The following is a 23098-nucleotide window of genomic DNA, read 5'->3' as shown; positions in this document are numbered from 1 at the left end:
CTCGTGCTCTGGATTCCAGGACAGAACAAGAACAGGGGAGGGACTGGTTTATGTTAGGGTTTAAAAATCTATGCAATTATTTACAAAACTGAAATATGTAACTTAATCCCATCCCAAGTGCACACAGGCCAGAGTGTAACTAAAGGGGGCACATGAGTGTAACAGACCAGATGTTGAAAAAATGCAGCTTGGGTTTGGTAACCATTATTTTGTTCAATTGATATGTTCCTTTTTATTTTAATTGTTTTCCCTATCCAGGCCCCAGTGGGCAGATCGTGCTGACTCAGACTCAAAGCCAGTTCAAGCCTCACCAGTGGTAGCTATCACTTACTAGCCTGGTACCAGCAGAAACTGGGACAACCTCCTAAGCTCCTTATCTATGATGCTACCTCCCTGCAAGTGTGACTTCATTGATGGCCTTGTGCTGGCCATCTGCCTGGGGGTGACTTAAAGCCTGCAGAGAATTCACCTTGACACACAGGCTGGATAGCCAGGTAACAGCCAGACTGGATGCAAGGGCAGTACATGTGGATCGAGGGCGGTATACAGCCTTGTACCAGGATGCAGGGGATATATGGTTATGCAGAGCAGGTGTGTTCACTGGAGCGTTTTGCCTGTTTTTATATTGCACGGCCGGTCCCTTACACATATCGGCGCAGATATAAAATCAGGATGGATAGCCTCTTCTGCAGCTGCAGAGACCATATTTTCTTCATTTCAGCTTCTCCCACTAGCTCAGTTCAGTGGTTAGCTCACTGAAAGTTAATGAGAACTGCTGGTTCTAAAATTGGGAAGGACTATGGTGACAGAAATGATCACTTCAATTCACTAACCACAGAGTACTTCCTTTGTTTAGTAAGGAAGTTGGTTTTAAATGCATGACATGTTCTGATTAACTTTTTTCCATTAGGTTTCCTGCACATTTATGGTAGTTTTATTTAACTAATTTAGAAAATATAAAATGCTGGATTTTCACATTTTAAATTGAATTCTGATTTCCATGAGAAATCCTCTCCCAAATTGTATAAATACCTCACCTCTCTGTTCCCCATCCCACCTCCCTACTCAAGCCCACATAGTGCAGAGAGAGAAGGGTTGGATAACACAGCTCTGCGTGGTACTGACACCCATGTTGTCCTCTCCACTCCACAAATCACAGGTCTGGTCTTCAGTACAAAATCAAATTGTGTTAGGACACTTCACCTTGAAGAGTTACATCACCTCACAACACACTGACCACAACTTTGCAGCATGGATCACCCTTTACACTGGGTAAATGAGTGGAGATTTCAAATGTGTTACTCACACATTTGAATTAGCACACTTTTAAACATGCCTTACTACTTGATATGTATAGAAATACACATTAGAGGATCCCAATTAACCATAGCATTAAGCATAACATCCAGGATGAATTTCCATACTAGTGCTAACAGATGATGATGACGACGACAACCTATATATTGGAGTATCTGAAATTCTAGCTATGTAGCTCATAAAAAGTGAGCACAACAATAGAAATATTATACACAATCGAAAATAATGAAAATAAATCAGTTCCATAGATCCTTTTCTCCCTCTGTAGAAAACGAGTAATTCACACTGGGCTTGATTTAAATCTCATTTAACCAATATATATATCGGGGGTAACTATTGAGTTTGTGGTGTTACACCAGTGTAACTTAGATCAGAATCAGACCCATTGGCTTCAATGGAAGTTATTTGTACCTTCCTATGAAAGAATCAGTTCTTATATATCTTATATATATCAGAGGTTCCCAAGCAAGGGTGGGGGGATTGTGTCAGGCTTTCCAGGGGTGCAGCAAGCCTTCTAATAATTCAGTAATTATTTGGGGTTGCAATGCCACTCCTGTTGAAGGGGGACACAGGCCAAATCGAATTCGCCCAGGCACGTGAAATGCCAATGAGGAAATGGCAATGTGACCTCGTGCACGGGGCTGCAATGTGCACGAGCATGCTTTGATGCTGAAATTGAGAAAGACTTCCATGAAAATTGTATGGCTATTAAGGCATGTGCTTTTACAAGGCTACCTGATACAACCAACGCAGTAGCAATGCCAAGTGGCAGTATCTGCACCAGTGAAAAGAGGAGGGGGGCAGCCTCCAAATAAAAAGAAAATGCTAAAGAGAGGCATGATTCAAAACAAGTTGAGACTCGCTGATATAAGGGTTTATCATATATTACAGGGAGCTAGACAAGATGCTTTGCGCTGTACCAGTCATGGGAGTAGTATCCCTAGATCAAGAGCTACTTACAGGCAGAGCACTGGAGCACAGGCAATGCACATTTACACACGCTGGGTATTTTCATCTGAGTGTTTTGCATGTTGATACAGTTAAGCAATCTGGATCCAGGGCTGGAATGAATCCAAGACAGACCCGGACAACAGTCCATTAAAAATCCCTGAAAGTGTTGTTAATTGACCCCTAACCATTCCTCGGAGAGCGACACTAACCTATGAATGTTTACACATCATCCCAGAGAGACAACAGGCAAAGTAATGACAGCAGCATCTACACAGGGGGTTTTAAACTGAAAGATCCTTCTTAAGTACAACATCAGCATCACTGTGAGGCCACCTGGTCTGCAGATACAATCATTTCGTGTGCACTAAAGGCATTGTTCAGTGTGATTGCTCACACACCCGTGTTAATTTAGATTTCGCTGGTAATTTCAGACACCGGGGGACAGATTGTGATGATACAGTCTGCAGAATTCCTGTCAGTGTCGCGAGGAGACAGTGTCACTATTGCTACAAAGCCCTGAGCCGTGCTAATGCAGTGCGAGCAAAAATCCAGACAAAATCCTCAACTTCTTGTTTCTCACGCCTGTTCTCTTGCCACTGGGATTCCCACCAATTTTGGTGGCAGGGACAAGGAGCATGATTTCACCCTCACAATCACCTGAAAATGATGGAAATTATCATCATCAACAAGGCTATGGCACCCTGGCATCATGATAAGCAAAATACAGACACCTTTCTGAGCGGCACCATTCAGAATATCATTTCCCACCTAATTCCCACTGAGAGCAGTGGGAACAGGCTCCTTTCTCCCACTGAAATCAATGGGAGCAGGATTACGGCCAACCTTTTTTCCTCAAATACAGCCAGTGCTCAAGTATTCAAAGAGACTTAACTACCGAGGACTCTTCAAAGGGGCAGCAACAAGCTATTTTTGATCTAGAGGGAGACAAACTATAGACAAAAGGAAACTTTTGAAGTCAACCTTGCATTTTTTTTCCTGATCCTCAAACAATCGTATGATTTTTTTCAAACTTTGCGGTAACATTCCCCTTTCCCTTCAGAGGCAATCTGGCAATTTCCAAAGCAAATATATTTTCCAAAGCAAAAGATACCCATAGGGACAAAAATAAGGTTTTATAATGGAATTGGGTTGCGACTTTAACCATGCAGAGTACCATAACAAACAACATTTTAGGCCAACTCCTCTAGCAGAGCCTCACAGACATAGATCAGAGACACCACTTAGGGAACATGTCACTTATCTACTAGTACAGAAATAAAATACACGGGAAAGCTGTGGGCAGCATTGTATGGAGTACTGCGAAAGTGAACTTGGCCATGGCTGCCTTACTTTCACAGCTTGATTCCTTTCACCACCCATAATAAAAAATAAAACTACAGTAACTGTTCCAGTTCTACAGCTTATATTGCTGCACTGCAGTGTGCTGGACCATTACTGTAATGTGTTTTAGAAGGCAGGAGGTTCCCCTTTCACTTGGTCAGTGCACTGGATATGTTGTTCAATCAAATAAGAGACAAGCAAAAGTATATTCACATCCAGGATCTATTCTTCTATCAGGTAAATTAACATTTGGGGGGCAGTTAATAAAAAGTATTCGTTTAACACATTTCTTAGACTCTAGAATGTCATCACTGGAAGGTATTTTGGTGGAGTTGTGAGAATTTGGTGTGTTTGTGCACAAAACACTGTATTTTCCTTCAGTGAGTTCTACCCCACTGTACTCTGCACAGGAAATGGACATGTACTGAATAGCTGATCTCATACCAAAACCTCTTTAAAGAATAAGCTGAACTTCCATGCAACTGACTCTAGATGGCCACAGTCAGCTACCTTCCAGGGATCTGCTGGGCATACTGCTTTTTTCAAAATGAGAGCAAATGTTTTAAGGGCTGAAATATGAATTTAAGATTCTAACGTTCCATCTGCAGGAAAGAAAGTCATGATTTAAGCAATGTTACATGGAACATGGGAAGCAATGCACCAGGGCTCACAAACCTTTTAATGGGATGTCTAATGTGGTGACTGATAAATCCAGTAGAGAGTAGTAGTTAAAGGAGGGATTAGCCCCCTGCATAGATCCCTTGATGCAGGGAGATAACACCACTGATATCACCTTTATGAAGATACTCCCGGTGTAACAATGATTGTGAGCTTAGTACATTTGAAAGAGCTACCAAGCAATACTAATGAGCTGAGAACATTTATTACCATTCCACCCTGACAAATGCCATTTCAACACAAAGTGAGGAACAGGGACTGTAATCTAATATGGGGTGGTTCAGCATCCAACAAAGTAAGGTCTGATCCAAGAAGGCACCTCTGGGCACCATCACTATTAACGGAACAGCCATTTTAATGAGAATTGAGGATGCGTTCCCAGGGCCATACAGGTTGAACTGGCCTATTTCATCCACACTCTTATTTCCTCTTTTCTGACTGTTTTTAGGTCAGCTGTGAATTTCTTTTTCTGAACTACATTTGCATATTTCACACCCGGGTGACACTGCCTGGCAGTTCTGGGCCCGTATAAATGTTCCATGTCACCGGTTACCGTTTGCTGATCTGCATCAGGCCAGTCAGACGTTCATGATGATCTCACCAGCTCAGTTCATCTGGCTGCTAGTGCTCTGGATCCAGGGTAAGAATCAAATGAAGGGGCATGGGATGATTTAGTTACAATCAATCATAGAAACCTTAACAGCTCTAGGAATGTTCTATATGAATCCATAGACATTAGTTAGTGACAGTCTCCTTTTTATTGGAACTGAGAGGGAAATATAAGCAACTGAAGACAGCTTGGAATGAAACAGCCACCTCAAACTTAACGTTAGCATCATTGTCAGAAGATGAAGTATCATAAGTATGTAAAGAGGCACAGGGAAAGTTTACAAAATCAAAGTATTGTTTATTTTGATTAACTAGATATCTATACAGATACGCGCACACACACAAGAGAGACTATATAGCTACATACTAATTTATATTCTGTTTGTTCACTCAGACTCCAATGGGGACTTTGTGATGACTCAGACTCCAGAATCCCTGGCATTATTTCCTGGAGACACAGTCACTATCAACTGCAAAGCCAGTTCAAGCCTCACCAGTAGTGGCTGCCAGTACTTAGCCTGGCACCAACAGAAATCAGGACAAGCTCCAAAGCTCCTTATCTATTATGCTTCCACCCGTGCCTCTGGGATCCCAGACCGGTTCAGTGGCAGTGGGTCTGGAACCGATTTCACTCTCACAATAAGCAGAATTGAAGCTGAAGATGCTGGAGATTATTATTGTCAGCAGCATCACAGTTACCCTCTCACACAGTGATACAGACCAGTACAAAAACCTCCATCCTGTTCCTTTCAGTGTAACAGCTGCTTCCTATACCTAGTGTAACTGCTGCACTAGCCTTCAGTGTTTGAAAACTCTTTCAGCACCAGAGTCCTCGTGCTCCACTGCTGAACTGTCTCTCACACTGCTGACTCTTCCCCAACACCCGTGTCTTATTTGTAGTACAACTGTTCACCCAGTGCCAAGCAGCAGCCAGTGTTCCCACCTTGCAGGGCAGCTTCTCGGTGGAGGGACAAATCAGTGATGTGGAGTCTGAGTATCCGAATCACACATTATATTCTTATATTCACACATACACACCAGACCTGGCAGTTACAAGCAGCACGCAGGGAAACCCTTCTCTCAGGAATCTACCCCAACACCAATGTCCAGTTCCTAGTTTACAAATCTGCTTCAAAACTTTACTCTAATCAGATACCAAGGCAGAGAAACTCTCCTGCTCCTTTTCCTCACAGTCCTGCATAACCAAAACCACCACAGAACGTCTTCCCAAAACTACATATTCGCTCACACAAAGAAAAACAACTTGAACGAATATGTGTAACAGTGCCAACTGGTGACTCTCCCATAATGCTAAGACAGTCCAGTATGTCAGTGGCTCTCAAGCTTTCCAGTCCACTGTACCCCTTTCAGGAGTCTGATTTGTCTTGCGTACCCCCAAGTTTCACCTCATTTAAAAACTACTGGATTACAAAAATCAGACATAAAAAAATTTCTTACTGTCTCATTTTTACCACATAATTATTAAATAAATCAATGGGAATATAAATATTTTATTTACATTTCAGTGCGTATTGTTGAAAACCACTGCAGTATACTATTCAGCCAGACAAGTTTGCCATTAAAGACATTTCTTTCCATAGAGAAATTTTTTTTGTAGAAGCTGAATTGGGGCGCATTTTTTCCTCCACCATCTCCTTGCCTGATTCCCCAGAACAGTTCTTTTCTTGTTGTCTTGTAAAACCTGTCTGAGCCATTCAGGACTAAACCAGAGACAGCCCGCTCAGTGCTTTATTGGCAGTATTACCACGTGGAGGCGCTTGGAATAGAAGACGAGCTATTGGCTGCACCCAGCCTTCCTTGGATGGAGGGAAGATCACAGCAACATGGGGCTTTTGAGGGAGAAACTGGGGAGTTGCCAAGTTCACAAGTGAGCCAGCATAGGAAGAAACAACAACGTATCTCCTCCTTTGTGTAAGGGTGTTTGACATATTTTCAGGGCTGGGGACAGTGGTGAGGGGGTTGAAGATTCATCTGGTTTTACTCAAGCTGGTACTGAGCAGTGGAGGTGTTGGCAGCTTTGCTCAGGTCTCCTGCCATCGAGCCCCATCCAACTGCACCATCAGCATCCAGATCCCTGCCAAGAGGACAGGGACACTGACAGGCTCTAGTAGGAACCTGCTAACTGCATCATGTGGCTGTTCTGCAGACCCGTCTGCTAGTCAAAGGCCAGGCCATCCCCAGCTCTGACTTTCAGCAACCAAACACAACAAACACCACAGCACCAACACTGCAGGCCCAGTCCTGCTCCAGATTACTTGGTTGCCATTCCTGAGTGACTTACCTCAGATTTCATAGAATCATAGATGACTAGGGTTGGAAGGGACCTCAGGAGGTCATCTAGTCCAACCCCCTGCTCAAAGCAGGACCAACCCCAACTAAATCATCCCAGCCAGGACTTTTTCAAGCTGCATTTTAAAAACTTCTAAGGATGTAGATTCCACCACCTCCCTAGGTAACCCATTCCAGTGCTTCACCATCCTCCTAGTGAAATTTTTTTTTTCCTACTATCCAACCTAGACCTCCCCCATGGCAACTTGAGACCATTGCTCCTAGTTATGCCATCTACCATCACTGAGAACAGCCTAGTTCCATCCTCCCTGGAACCCCTTTTCAAGTAGTTAAAGGCGGCTATCAAATCCCCCCTCATTCTTCTCTTCTGCAGACTAAACAAGTCTAGTTCCTCAGCCTCTCCTTGTAAGTCATGTGCTCCAGCCCTCTAATCATTTTTGTTGCCCTCCACTGGACTCTCTCCAATTTGTCCACATCCTTTCTGTAATGGGAAGTCCAAAACTGGACACAATACTCTAAATGTGGCCTCACCAGTGCTGAATAGAGGGGAATAATCACTTATCTTGCTCTGCTCCTCCTAATGCAGCCCAATACGCCATTAGCCTTCTTGGCAATAATTAATATGCTAGCCTATCAAATAAAAACACCCCAATATTATGAGGGTGAGGAAGCTGGATATGGACTGGGCAGGCTGGGTATCTGAATGAATATTCACGGTGGTACTTGTTACCCAGGGTCTTAAATCCAAAGCAGTAGTAATTTAACTGTTTACTCCAAGCGGTGTCAGGAATAAATCAATCACAGTGCTTCTGGCTGAGGAAAGATTGACACAAATAAATATACTCTTATCTAAAACTACTATTTATTAGATTTAAGCCCAAACCAACCTAAGTAATAGGTTTAGACTATCCCAAATGTTCTATAATCCATAATCCGAGATTCTATCAAGTGAATTGGGCCTTACAGTCTTTCAGCATCACAGCAATCTGCAGGATATGCTAGAACTAAATCACAGTATTAGTTTAAGGGATTGTAACACAGTTCAACTCACCGCCCTGGCACCTCCTGCCGGCTATCTGGGGAATCAGCTCTCAGCTAGGCAGACTCCCCTCTCTGCAGTGTCACAGCCTCCATCCTCACTCCGCTGGACCCTCTTTCTCATGACTCATCCTTCCAGCTGAGTCACAATCCACTTCCCCCCCTTCCAGGGGATCCTACAGTCTGTTCCAGTCACTTCCCACTGTGGCCACCACAGTCCTGCCACCACTCCAATGGTGATCAGGGAAGTAGAGGGGACCTGGGCCCATCCACTACTCTGGGTCCTGGCCCAGGGATCTCATGTATGTGGCAGCCCTTTTGCTGCATCTCCCCCCAACTCCTCTGTGGTTTTCCAGGTGCCACTTCCCCACAGGCCCAGTACCTTCTCCACCCTTGCTTCGGTGCATTTGGCTGCCAGCCAGTGCTCTGTCCAGGGTTCTGCCAGTCCTCCCACTTCGAGTTCCTGCAAGTCACTGTCCTTGCTCTGCTCTACAGCTCCTTTTATACCAGCCTCCTGGGCCCTGATTGGCTGTCACACAGCCCCTTCCGATTGGCTATCTATCATGCAGCTTCTCCAAGGGCCCTCATAACCCTTTCCAGGACAGTGAGGGGCAGACACCTCGTCACAGACATCTTCCCCTTTCATTGACTGTTCTCCATCTCCAGTTCCTTGGTCTGGTCTTTCAGCAGGTTAATTAACAATTTGGAGATGATATAAAGTTATTCTTGAACATATTTATTCCTTTCTAGAGAATATTATTCATTTGATCCAGAAATAGCAGAGAAACAGCACCTTTCAAAATACACTGGTTTAAATTTGCATAAATCCTTTAATATCTTATAAGCAGAGGCACAGAGGGGAAACGCCAGGAAAGAAAAACATTGTGTGTAAAAATAACACAACTGCTCAGAAATCCCAAACTCTGCCCACAACTACATATAAACGTGTGATACATTTTCCAGTGATATACAAACATGCCAACAGGCAAAGCTAGTGTCTTTTAAAGTCTGCCCAGGAACAACGTTAGTCCATTGAGTTTCCATGTCCTTCCCCCCCCCTCCAATGTTGTGCCATCATGCTGCTTTTCCTGGTTCAAGGCAGCAAAATTCATCCATGCGCACTGGGACGTGACAGACTCCCTCATTAAAGAAGAGGATGCAATCACCTCAAAGAAGGCAATGAAACTACACCCGGTGGTCAAGGATAGTGGAAACCAGCAAGAACTGTATCGCAAGTTACCAAAAATAAAAAGAAAAGTTAAAAATCCACAGAGTTCATTTGCAAATGGAAACAAAGGCACCCTGATACGTCACATTGATATGCTCCTTATCCGTGATTCACATGTTGTTACTGATGTAGGTAATGCCTTTAAAAAGTAGAATTCAAGTCAGAGGGCTCCAAAAAGCAAGTCCTCTCATCTGCAATGCATACTTTTACATCAAAATTTCAAAGTAAACTGAAGACAACCATATCCTACAATGAACTCCATGGACTCTATGATCAAGATTTCTTCTTGCTGACTATAAAGTGTTTGATCCATTTGTCAAGATTTAGGTGTCACACAATTTCAGCAAAATATAGTAGTTTTACCTTGCAAGACAGAAGATTTCAAGTGTGATTTTGACTTGTACATGACACGTGATGTGCCCTCAGATGACAGCGTAACAGCCTTTGAACATGGAGACATGAATCCCAGTCATTTCCTGTCTGGTCCAGTGCAGCATTACCTGCACTTGCAATTCCAGTAACGTCACAGTCTGTGGAAAGATCAATCTGTTCCGAAAAGTACAAGACAAATGTTGCATGCGCCTCTTGCAAAACCAACTTGAGAAGCTCAGCGTTTTGCGCTAAAATTAGAAATAAACTCAAATTTGGAGAACTTTTGAAATCTGGAATCATCTGCTGGCTCTAGCAAGTAATGACACATTCCAGTACCTGTAACAAAAGGCCTGACGTTGTTGGGGTTTTTTTTTCTGTTCAAATCTCCTTCCTGTGGGAACTGAAGACTTTATTATGGGCAAAATTCTGTGATTTAGACTTCCAGATTAGGCTTGTTAAAAACAAATCTTGAACTTTTATTCTCTGACACTCCCTTAATTTCCCCCAACTGTGAACATTCAAATTGATAAAAATACAAAAGGTTTAAAACCCATCATTTCACGCAATCAAGAAAATTAAAGTGAAAAATAAACACTGCTTACATTTTTTTTTTTAAAAAAAAAAGATACTATCCATTGAAATTACAAAAAAAAAAAAAACCCAAAACCATGAATTCTGCCAAGCCTAAGTATAGCCTTCTTTCTCAATTGTGGCCTTCTGGGCATCCAGCAAAGTGTTCTTAAACAGCTCCCAATTAACAGTCAAAAGTTCACATTTCTGCCTTTGTACTTACAACAGGGACTGATTCCAGGTGAGATTCATAAAGAAAAGTTAGATGCAAAGAACTGCCTTCACATAACATGATGTTTAAGAAATACTGTATTTAAGAATTTGGTTGGTCAACTCTCAGGAAATTGTAGATCAAGGTTCTCATTACATTTACAGACATTACAATAGGGTCTCTGAGGTGAGAGCTAAGATAAAGGAGCAAGAAATTAACTGTCACTGATCAAAGAGATGACTGTGCTGATGTTATGTGTAGAAGGAGATTTCCAGTACAATGGTGATACTTTTTTGTATTGTGATTGCCCACGTAGAGTTATGTTTGAGTCAAGTGTGTTAGAATCAATGTCTTAAACATCCAATAGCTGAGTGAAGGGCATTGTGCAAGTTCATGAGGGAACCAAGCAACCTTTGCTTATGGAAGCAGCCTGAAGTACATGATATAGATCTTCTAAATGGCCACAGCAGCAAAGGGAAGAGTCACAAGGCCCCACTTACAGCCATTTGCAGCACATCTTATCACGCTACAGCCGAAGTGATTGAGCTTTGCCCACAGCGTGGAAGCTCAAAACCAGAGGGCTGACTGTTGGCTCTGTCACGAGACAGACACTGGCTATGTTTGACTGAAGCTTGCTCTTGCCACCTAGTGCACCATTTGGGGCTGACATCGCAGTTCTTTAAAGAAATGGTCTGAACGGGGTGCCTTGAGCTAAGATGGTGGATCGGTGGATTAGACTCATCTTTAAACAGAGGTAGATGAGGCACGTCTTGCACCTTAAGGAGCAGATTCTGTAAACATCTCTCAAACTCTGCCATCTGTGTGGGAGATTTTTAATAGCCACTAACACCACCTGGCGATGCAGAGCATCACATTAAAAGGGAGCTGAACGTTTGTACTCAACTTCGCCTCCCGGCAGTCACCTCAGCCAGGGAAACGACAGGGAAGTTTTCATTCTGCCAGATGGAAGCAAGACTTCTCCCCTGTCCTCCTCTGACCACCAGCATAGGCCATCATACACTTCAAGCGGTGAGCAGTGTACTGAAAAACTTCCCACATAGTCAACATTGTCCCACTCTAACCAAAATTGGAGTTTGGGAGCACCAATAAAGACCCTCGCTGGAACGATCAGGAAGCAAATAGGCCCGATTTTACACAAGCCATTGACTGCTACATCACTTGTATCCCACACAACACCCCTACTGAAGATAGTGATACTGACCAACACTCGAGCAATAACTGAGCTGTGGGCACTTATTCACACTCAGCGATGGCAAATGCCATTTCAGCACAAGTGGGGGAGCTCCCAAGGCCCAGTGTGTTCAATTTGTCTCTATCCTTTTTTGAGTAAATTTTGTATCAGCAGTAATTTTTCTCCTCTGACCAAAACGTGCATATTTCACACCCAAGTGATATTCCCCTGCTGCTCTGAGCCATTATAAAATGTTCCCTGCCACACATGATGGTTTGCTGATCAGCATCGAGCTAGTCAAAAGTATCCAGATGATCCCACAGGCTCAACTCATCTGGCTGCTGGTGCCCTGCATCCAGAGTAGGGATCAAAACAAGAAGGAACTGGCTTAATATAAAGTAAAATCATCCTTTCATTTCTTCTCAAGAGATTTACTAAATTAGTACGTTAAATGCTGAAGAATCCTCAGAGAGTTGCACTAACTACGGAGTGTCTTTTCCACATTTTGATTGCAATTAAGAGGAAAACTGTATTTGAAAACCAGAGTCTTGATCCATAGCCCACTGTAGTGAAGTGAACCTTTCAGAGGGGTCAGTGGTTTTGACTCAGGCCCTATATGAGTAATGAAAAATGGATTAGAATGGAAAAGCCACTTCAAGCTAATGTCAGCCTCACAGTCAGGAGATGAACTATCATAACTATGGAAAAGATGCACATGGGAATATTTTCAAAGATACAATGCCCTGTAGTTTGATTGAAATATATTAAAATATATGCTATTAACATTTATTTTGCCCACTCAGACTCCTGGAGACAGAGTCTCTATTAATGCAAAGCCAGTTCAAGTCTCAGTAATATTTTAATCATTCCTGGTTTTGTCTGGTACCAACAGAAATCTGAACAAGCTCCTCAATTTTTAATCTACATGCTACCTCTCTGCAAACTGGAGTCCCAGCCCAGGTCAGGGGCAGTGGGTCTGGAAGAGATTTCAGTCTCACCATCAGCAGGTTGACCCTGACGAGGCTGGAGATTATTACGGCCCGCACGGCTTCGCTACCCCGCACACAGTGATACAGCCCCGTACACAAGCCTGCCTGTGCTCTTCAGTTCAGAGTCACAGCTGCTTCCTAAATAGTCCCTTGATCAGTGCAACTGCCACACTTGATACCGAGAGGTTTGCTCAGAGGTTTGGTTAATTCAGAAACACTTTGCTGGGTGGGCCACAGACACTGCTGTTCTCCCTCGGCTCCCAGCTTGCAGCACAGGAATGAGTACACGGCCCAGATGATTTTCTTTCCAAATGTCAGGGATTCTACCTCCTCTGAATTCGGTGCCTGTTCTCCCTCCCTACCTACCCTGCCCCCCAAGTACATGATTTTGTTCCCAAAACCCAAACAATTATTCTCACTCACTGCCCTATAAACGCTGCCTGGGCATTTCAGAATTGAAACCGACACATGCTTTATGGGCAGCGCTGCTGTGTGTGGAATAAAGTCATGAGCTCCGGGGCTGTCAGGGTGCAGAGGCAGCAAAGGAACACCTCACTGTGCTCACCTCACCTCCGTCACCAGCAGCCCTGGTGGACACATAAAATGACATGGACAAGCTGCATATTAAGGTGCAGGCAGCCCTCCTCTGCTACTGGGAAGAGAGGCATGAGAACACAGAACTTGCGAGAGAGTGGACAGAACAGGAAATGGGCCTTTTTGTTGAGAAACAACGTGAATAGCAATTTTAGTCCATATTACAGGGGAAAGGCCCACGGGGTCAGGTGAGATACATGGGGAAAGGGTCCGGTCCCCTTTTTACTGGGGCTGTCAGTAAAATCCAGTGGGAACCTGCTAAATGTGCCAGGTGGTCACTCAGAAGAAACATTTCTTCTCATCACAGTTCAAGTCTTTCTCTGACTCTGTGACCTTCAGCTCTCACAGGAATAAAGGCTCTGGGACCTACAGCCATGGGCTCAGACACTGCAGCTGAGTATGACATCACTGCAGTGTCTGCTGGAGTTTTGCACTAGTGTTGTTTTATAAGGGCGCTTGTTCTCCATTCCCTACGTCTGGTCTCTGTCTCTCTTACCCTGGAGAGGTTTCCCTTCAGCAGCCAATTAACCTTCTGGGCACAAACAAGATTGTTTCAAGACATTGCTTCCTTTATATCCTGGTGTATGGGTTTGCAGGTAGAGGGTGGGTGGGAGACAGGGACTGGGGCCCTCACGATCATTTGGCTTTACAGAAACCGTACCGAGCCCTAGACTGCTGGCTGCTTTCCTGGAGCTTCAGTTCAGTGAGTTCCACCCGACTGGACTCTGGGCATAAAGGTGCCAAAGATAAGTGGTGCACAATCCCTGTGTGTAAACATGAAGTTTTTGGGGGCCTTAAGCATGGCTTGATCGGTGCATAGGCCTCGCGCTGCCTGCCTGCATAGGAGTGTATCAAATCCAGTAGAGAATTAACTCTTACGCACAGGCTGGATACCCAGCTAACAGCTAGATTGTTTCTAAGGGCTCTACGCACACACACAAAGGCTGTAGCCTCTTTTAGCTGCAGGCTCTGTACTGCGGCCCAGAGGATGTACAGTTACACAGATTTTGCATAGTTTCTGCTTCACAGATTTTGACTGGACAGTTTTGCATATTTCCACACTGCATGACAGTCCCCTGCACATCGAAGCGGATACATGTGGTACAGTTTAACACTGTGTTGCTCAGATCAGGCGCCGTCACTCTAGATGCATCACAAAGACCTCTCAGGCCTACACTGTCAACTGTTGCTGGCACAGCAATGTCGGTCCTGGATGTGATTTGTGACCGACATAAGTGTGCTGGCAAAAGCCTCCACGATAGATGCAATTTATATCAGCAAAGCTGCACTGTTACTTGTGTAGCTTGATTCACTCGTGGGGGCTGGAATAAGATATACTGGCTAAAGAGTGGTTTTGCTGATAAGAGCTTCATCCACACTAGGAACACTTTTCCAGTATAGCTAAAACAGAAAAGCACTCCCGGAGGCCTGGCCTCAACCTCTGTTTCTTCAGCTCCTTGTGCTCTGGATTCAGGCTAAGAGGAGCAACAGGGGACAGACTGACTTAACGAATACAATTAAAGTGCTAGTACTTTCGGTATCAAACGGACAATAAAGCTTAAACCCAGTCACAAAATATATAGACATGACTGCAATTGAGGGGATTAAGTGCATATTTCAAGTCAAGCGTAGAAAGTGTCCTTCTGTTCACTAAAACTTGTCGTTCCTCATCCATGTTATCCTGATTTATTTATTTTAATTGTATCCCCCAGCCAGACTCTACGGAGCAGATTGTGATGACTGAGACTCCAGAATCCCTCTCAGCATCTCCAGGAGAACAAGTCATTATCAACAGCAAAACCAATTCCAGTGTTAATAGATCAATGGCCAGGTACCAACACAAACATGGACAATCTCCTAAGTATCTTATATAAAGCACTTTCTCCAGTCCTTCTGTGGTCCTAGACCAGTTCATTGGCAGTGGGCCAGGCAATCACTTCACTCACAATCAGCCAGCTGAAGCAGGATACTGGAGATTATTGCTAGCAATATGCTCACAACTGTCAGGCAATGATACAGCCCAGCAGAAAAAGCTCTTTGCTCTGTTCCTCTAGGAAAGAGCTGCTTCCTGTGCAGGATAGCCATAGCGTAACTTCTTTCCTCTCAGAAGGTAAATGGGGTCTGTCAGATTTCAGGCTCCCTGCCCTGCAGAGTATTGATCACTCACCGTTTCTAGAGCCCTCCTGTGCGACACAGCAGAAATGAGAATAGACAGGGCGAGTCAGCCCTTCATGTATCAGTCTCTGCTAACGTATCGTGTTGGTTCTGTATAGCCATTCAGATACGATCCCAGCATCTTCTCCCTCAGCTTTCAAAGTAAAATGAGATAGAGAGCAGGAGCACACCACCTACATCAGTGGAAGTCATAGAATGGCCGCCCCCCCCTTACAAATTCAACCTAGCCAACTGTTCTTGCTTCCATTTTTGGCCCTGTCTACACTAGGGGGGAGAGTGTGTCTTTAAAACATGAAAGCTAACCCGTGAGAGCTAACTCATTTTAAAAATACTAGTGTAGACAGAGTACGTTGTAGTTCTAGCACATGTTAGCCGGTCAGACCCGTCAATATGAAATCATCAGCTCAGTTCCTCTGGCTGTTAGAGCTCTGGATCCGGGATAAGAATTAAACCAACATGGGATGGGGTGAATTAAAAGTGTCATTGGCCTTCTAAGAAAAATAACAATTTCAGAGATAGCATCTATCAAATTCTAAATATTCCTCCCAGTTACACTGATTTCTGATTAACTTTGTCTCATTAAAAATTGCAAAAAAAGGGAGAAAGAACGTTTTAAAGAAATAAGGGCTAGATCCAAAACCCAAGAAATTCAGTGGGAGTCTTTCCATTGACCTCTGTCCATGCTGGATCAGCCCCAAAACAAGCAAATGAAAGAGCATTCTCAAACTGAACATCAGAATCACAGGCTATCATCATTATGTCAAGATGCACATGGCAATAGTTATAAAAGCAAAACACTATTTGGAGGGACACTCACATTCATATTGACTAATATTTGATTCAAAAATTCAGATTCCAGCAGGGACATGGTGATGACTCAGACTCCAGAATCCATGTCAGCGTCTCCAGGAGACACAGTCACTATCGACTGCAAAGTCATTACAAATTTCAAACCTCACAAGGAGCAGTAGAATGAATGAATTTGAACCTGGTACCATTTAAATCTGGTACTGAAATCTGGACAAGCTACTAACCTCCTTATCCGTTGTGCTTCCACACTGCAATCCCGACCCAGGTCAGTGCAGCGGGTCTGAAGCGGACTTGACTCTCCCATCAGTCCTGAGCTTTAATGTTGGCAGATGTCCAAACAATCTGAAAGTTTTGCAAATTGAACATAAACTTTCCTCAGATCCTACAGTAACGTGTGAATGTTCACATATCATTCCAGAGAAATAACGGAAAATAATTTTCTGAGCAACTGGACAGAAGGTTTTAGACAGAAAGATCTTTCTTCAGTGTAACATTAGCATCACTCCTGGCCACATGGTATAATGCACATGAAATCATGCATGAAACAACATTGTTCAGCATGATTGCTCACACAGCTTTGTTAACTTAGATTTTTTTTGTAATTTCGGACACGCTACCAGTCTTAATCTTGTCTTGCAGGTAACCATCAGTGCATCCCAGTTCCAAAGTTCACCACAGACATGTCTCTGTAACATCCTGTCTCTCTCTCACTAAACCCTCACAGAAATGATCAGGTTCGCTGCCTCCAAAGAGACGGTCATCAGCTTGTTGGGTCAGCTGAGGATTCACTCTATGCTTCAATGTAACAGCACTGAGAGGTTTGTAGTAAGACTAAAAATTAGATTTATAACAAAAAAACAGAGATTTACATAATACTAAGCAAGAGGAAAAGAGACAGGTATGGTTACAAACAAAACACAAAACAAAAAACATGTTTTCTACTGCTGACAACTTAATTCTACCAAATTATATTTTTGCCTAAAAGAGTTTCTCACGTACACCAAGTTATCAGCAGCTCGAAACTTCAGGCCAAGATGATTCACCAGTCCCAGGCTCAAAAAGTGCTGTTCCTTATGTCCCCTAAATGCTGGATGACTATAATGTCTTTTTGCTCCCCCTTATATTTTCCAAAGTCTTTTTCTCTTTGTCTCAAGAGGCAGCAAGACTTGTGTGGGGGAGGGGACATGCTCGGACCCGCTGGTGCATTCACAGAATTGCTGTTGTTCGTTAGCTTGATTGCTTTGTTTACCACCTTAAAAGTACATTATTTCACTGTCCTCTGCCTGTAATCAAGCTGGTCAAACAGCTGAATCCACATTCCTTTTTCTAGAGCAGGTCTTGTTTATGCACTACCTCCCAAACACAAGTTTGGGAACATATTTCCAGCACACATCTTTAACTCTTTGTATTCAACCCATACACACATCACGCAATGATTGTGGGTACCAGCGAATCACCAGTTTACATATGATACCTTACATGACACCTTGACAACAATGTGTCAGAGGAAATGAGTGTGAAAGTCCTGAGGTGAGCTACAGTATAGTGAGCCTTCTGCCGGTTGGCACGGAGGGGCTCTTAAAGTCACACTAGCCTGCTGTGCTCCTACGGCCCATGTGGACCCTGCTGACACACAATACCACTTTATTCATGATCTTTGATTAGGTCCCATATTAAAGAAGACTACAGCAATGTGCTCTAATGAATTGTTCAGAGCATCAACAGAGTCCACAGGGACAGTTAGAGGATAGCAGGTAAGTTCACGCCCAAGTTTGTCGCTAACTCAATGTTCATGTGGACAAACCCAAAGACATTTTAGACAAAAGGCAACATTTCAAATCAGGCTTATTTTGAATGACCTGCATCTCACTGACAAGTTGATGACCTTTCTTCACACTTTGTAGAAACTTTCCCCTTAGCCTTGAGAGGGAATCTGGCAATTTTCTTGAAACAAGATGCTGCACTTCCACACAATTTACACCAGATGGCCACATTCAACCACCTTTGCAATGAGACGTGCTGGAAGGTCCATGATTTTTAAAATGAAGCCCAATATTTTAGGTGCTCAAATGCAGAGTTAGGAGTCTAACTTTAAGTCTTCAGGAATTAGAATCATGGTCTATTTGTGCAATCTTACGTAGAACATGGGCAGCACTGCCACAGGGTTAACAAACTCTTAAACGGGATATCAGCTTATTCCTGTACAATGACCTTTGGGATTTAAATGGCAGAATTAGGAGATAGAGGGCTGAAGATCCCATACCTCTGTGCATCATTATGTACTCTGTGGTTATGACGAATAAACCCAGTGGGGAGTAGTGCGGAAGAAAGAGGTTAGCTCCCTGCATAGACCCCTTAGTCCAGAGGCCTAATCAAGACCACTGAATTTATCTTGGTGAGACGATTCCTAGTATAACAATGATTCTGAGGCCATTAAATGTAAACCAGCAGCCAAGCAATACTGAGGAGCTGAGAATATTTATTCCCATTCCACCCTGACAAACTCCATTTCAATATATAGTGAGGGACAGGGACTGTAACTTAATATGGGGTTGATCAGCACCCAAGAAAATTGGGTCCTGATCCAGACAGAGACCACCTCTGAGTACCATTATCACTATCAACAGAACGACCAGTTTAACACAAACTGAGCAGCTCAAGGGCCCGGTAGGTTGCACTTGCCTATTTCATCCACAGCTCCTTTTACTTTCCTTTCTCTGCACGTTTTTCGCTCAACTGGGAATTTTAATCTCTGAGCTAAATTTGCATATTTCACACTCAGGTGACATCACCCTGCCACTGTCAGCCATTATAAATGTTGCATGTCACTGTTTTTTGTTGATCAGCATCGGGCCAGTCAGACGTAGCAAGATGATTTCACAAGCTCATCTCATCTGGCTGCTGGTGCTCTGGATTCAGGGTAAGAATCAAATGAAGGGGGCTGGATCATTTAAGTCCCAATGATCTATGGAAAAATTTCAGAGATCTAGAAATATTGTATATTGATATATAAGCAGTCCTCAGTTCATGGCAGTAACTTCTGAAGCGATGGCTCCTAATTGCAACTAAAAGGGAAAAGAGGTCTGAGAAAAATACACACAATTAAAAACAACTTAGAATGAAAAAAACCAACAGCTCAAACATAATGTTCACATCATTCTCAAAGATGACTTATGACTGGACTCTTTATAAAGACAAAATATTGTATTTTGATTAACTATACTATTGATTTTATATATACACGCATGATTATATATACTCATGCTATACATGAAGATTAGAGAGATAGACTATACATGTATATACTAATTTATATTCTGTTTCTTAATTCAGACTCCAGTGGGCAGATTGTGCTGACTCAGACTCCAGAATCCTTGGCAGTGTCTCCTGGAGACACAGTCACCATCCACTGCAAAGCCAGTTCAAGCCTGACTAGTGGTAGCACTAACTACTTAGCCTGGTATCAACAGAAATCAGGACAAGCTCCGAAGCTCCTTGTCTATTATGCTTCTACCGTGCAATCTGGGGTTCCAGCCCGGTTCAGCGGCAGTGGGTCTGGCACCGATTTCACTCTCAAAATCAGCAGGGTGGAACCTGAAGATGCCGGAGACTATTACTCTCAGAAAACGTATCCTGCTCCTCTCACAGTGATACAGGCCAGTACAAAAACCTGCTGGTGCCGTTCAGTTCAGTGTCACAGCTGCTTCCTCAGTGTTCACGAGATCAGTGCAACTGCCAGGCCTGATGCAGGGGTGGAGATTTGGTCAGCACATGAATACTTTGCTGCCTGGGCTTCAGACACGGCTGTTCTCCCACGCCTCCCCAGCTTGCAGCACAAATAGGAATAAGTTCATGGCCCACATCATTTTTTTCCCAAATATCAGAGGTTTTACCTCACCTGAACATTTTTCTCCAGGGTAAATGATTTTGTTTCCAATACCCAAACAATCTCTCTCACTCACTGCCCGATAAACACGGGGGGGGGGGGAGTGGAGGGAAGCATTTTTTAATAAAAACAGACATGGTCAGCCCAGGGTGTTATGGGCAGTGCTGCCACAGCGGGGGACAGAATTGAGAGGCTGAGCGCCAGGGGTTCTGGGGACTGGGAAGGCTGCACAGGCAGCGAAGGAACAAGTCACGGCACCCCCTCGCCACCCAATGTGGTGGAGACACGGCATGACACCGACAGGCTGTGTTAGGAGCTGCATTCAGCCCTCAAAGCCCTGGCTCCCCACCCCGGCCCTGTGCCTCCCCATCTCCTGGAGCTAGGAGGGGGCAGATCATAGGCAAAGACCAATTCCAGCACACTGTCTAGCTGCACTTGTGCTGACACCTCGGTGTAAACGAGGAGACACAGGGATTAGCACATAAAACCTGATCCAAAAACCCATTGAAGTCAGTGGAGAGACTCCTACTAACGAAAGTGGGCTTTAGATCAAGCCTTAATTGGCCTCTTCAGGGTTCACCCATGTTTGCTGAGAGCCTGAACACACACTCACAAGCAATCCTCCATATCCTTTCTCGGTCAGAAAGAATACAGCGTAGCGTTGTTGTGAGGCCATCTCTAGTGTCACAGTGCTACTAACAGGGACCTATACGTGAGTTATGAGCTGAGAACATTTACTCCCAGTCAACCTGACAAGTGTCATTTCAATCCGTAGTGAGGGAGCTGCCCAGGGCCTGTGAGGTTGAACTTAACCTCTGCAAGTTTCCCTGCAACTTCCAGGGCCCTTCCTTTTTTGTGCATGTGTAACGAGGACATGAATTTTCATCTGACCCTGATTTGCATATTCCCACCCCCAAGTGATATTTCCCCACTCTTGTGAGCCGTTATAAACGTGCTCTCTCTGTTGTTATGGCTTGTTGATCAGAATCCGGCCGGTCAGACGTATCAAGATGATCTCTCAGGCTCAACTCATCTGGCTGTTAGTGCTCTGGATCCAGGGTAAGAATCAATCAAGGGGGAATGGTCTGAATTAAAGTTATTGTTTATTATTTGCACTGCAGTAGAACCAAGATGAACTACTCGGGAACCAGGGCACCTTTGTTCTAGGCAATTTACAGACATATAATGAAAAGATGTAATCCTAACGAGATTACAGATTGATCCAATAAAAAAACTGTTTAAATCTAGAGAGGCTGAATATCAAACAAAACTCTTTCATCAGAGAGTGTCACTAACTTCAGAGAACGTTTCTCTTATTTAAACTGCCATTAAAAAAAAACCACATATGAGAAAGCTGTGAGTAATAGAGAAAGGGATTTAGAAGGAAAGAGTTTAACCTTTAATATCATGGCCAGGTGATGAGCTACAGTAATTACATGAAGATGCCAATGGGAATCTTGAAACAGCCACAGTATGGTCCAGTTTGACTGACAATGTCTTCAATTACATTTTATTCTTAAATCCAGACTCAAGCGGGGACATTGTGATGACCCAGACTCCAGAATCCCTGTCAGTGTCTCCAGGAGAGAAAGTCACCATCAGCTGCAAAGCCAGTTCAAGCCTCACTTACTCAGGCAGTGACTACTTTGCCTGGTACCAGCAGAAAATGGGACAAACTCCGAAGCTCCTTATCTATAATGCTTCCACCCATGCCTCTGGGACCCCAGACCGGTTCAGCGGCAGTGGGTCGGGCACTGACTACGCATTCACAATCAGCAGGGTTGAAGCGGAAGATGCTGCAGATTATTATTGTCAGCAGTACCACAGCTACCCCCTCACAGTGATACAGACCAATACAAAAACCTCCCCACACTGTTCCTTTCAGGGAACAGCTGCTTCCTATACATAACTGCTACACTAGATTTTGGACAGTGTTTTGATCAATCTCCTTTTCTCCCATTGCTCACACGTCTATAATTCTATTGCTTCTTGTCCAAATAGGCATCCCACCACTAAAACCAGTGCTGACCCTCTGCCAAGCCGTAGCAGTTGTCCTGGACTTGTAGGTAAGCTTGTCAGTTCAGCAGAAATCAGTGATGTGGAGTCTGAGAATACCAAGTATAACTTGTTTTCTTTACATATCAACACCTGTCCTGAAACAAAGGGCATGCAGGCAAACCCTTCTTTCAGGAATCTCATTCCAACATTAATGTCCATATGCCAGGGAGCAAATCTGCCTCAAGAATTTACTCTAATCAGAGACCAAGACAAAGAGCAAACTCCCCTGCTACTCCCACAGCTCCCTTTCCTAAAAACCTTGTATAAACAAAACTAAGAATAACAGCATGTCTTCCCAAAACTGAACATTTGCTCGCACGCTAAGGAAAACAACTTGGAAGGCTGTTTACCATCACCACCACCAGGTCACACAACTACTGTAAAGCATACTGTCCTGCCAGAAAAGTTTGCTGCTAGAGATATTTCTTTCAAACAGAAAAGTTTTTTTGCTGCAGCAGCAGCAACTGAATTGGGGGAGGCATTTTTCTCCTGTATTAATGATTTTACTCTCCAATTCCCCAAAATATTTCTTACTTGCTTGCTTCCCAGTCTGAGCATTTCAGGGTTGAAACAGACATAGCCTCCCAGTGCTTTACTGGCAGTGCTGCCTTTTGGAAAGGCTGGACAAAGTTCCTGAACTCCACAGCTAGCACAGGCTAGATGGATTGAAGGGGCATCAAGCTCACCTTGTAGAATGAAGGAACAACTCACGATACTCTCTAGTGACCCACGCTACTGGATACGTGAAATAACACAGACCAGAGCTATT

At 43.8% G+C, this 23098-nt stretch overlaps 1 protein-coding gene across 1 annotated transcript; it reads left to right on the top strand.

The window, feature by feature from the left end:
- Positions 1-19242: 19242 nt before the first annotated feature.
- On the top strand, positions 19243-22111 carry LOC137145578 (uncharacterized; the record flags this gene model as incomplete). Its single annotated transcript, XM_067536423.1, has 3 exons — positions 19243-19305; positions 19719-20066; positions 21798-22111. Coding segments are annotated over exons 1-3 (711 nt in total), but the record flags the coding sequence as incomplete, so codon positions are not given.
- Between the last annotated feature and the right edge of the window lie 987 nt (positions 22112-23098).

The sequence above is a fragment of the Emydura macquarii genome, unplaced genomic scaffold (genome assembly GCF_026122565.2).
Source record: "Emydura macquarii macquarii isolate MOO-44397 ecotype Brisbane River unplaced genomic scaffold, CSIRO-AGI_Emac_v2 contig_3595, whole genome shotgun sequence".
NCBI classification, from domain to species: Eukaryota; Metazoa; Chordata; order Testudines; family Chelidae; genus Emydura; species Emydura macquarii.
Note: the sequence above shows the minus strand (reverse complement) of the source record. Positions and strands in the feature narration are given on the sequence as shown.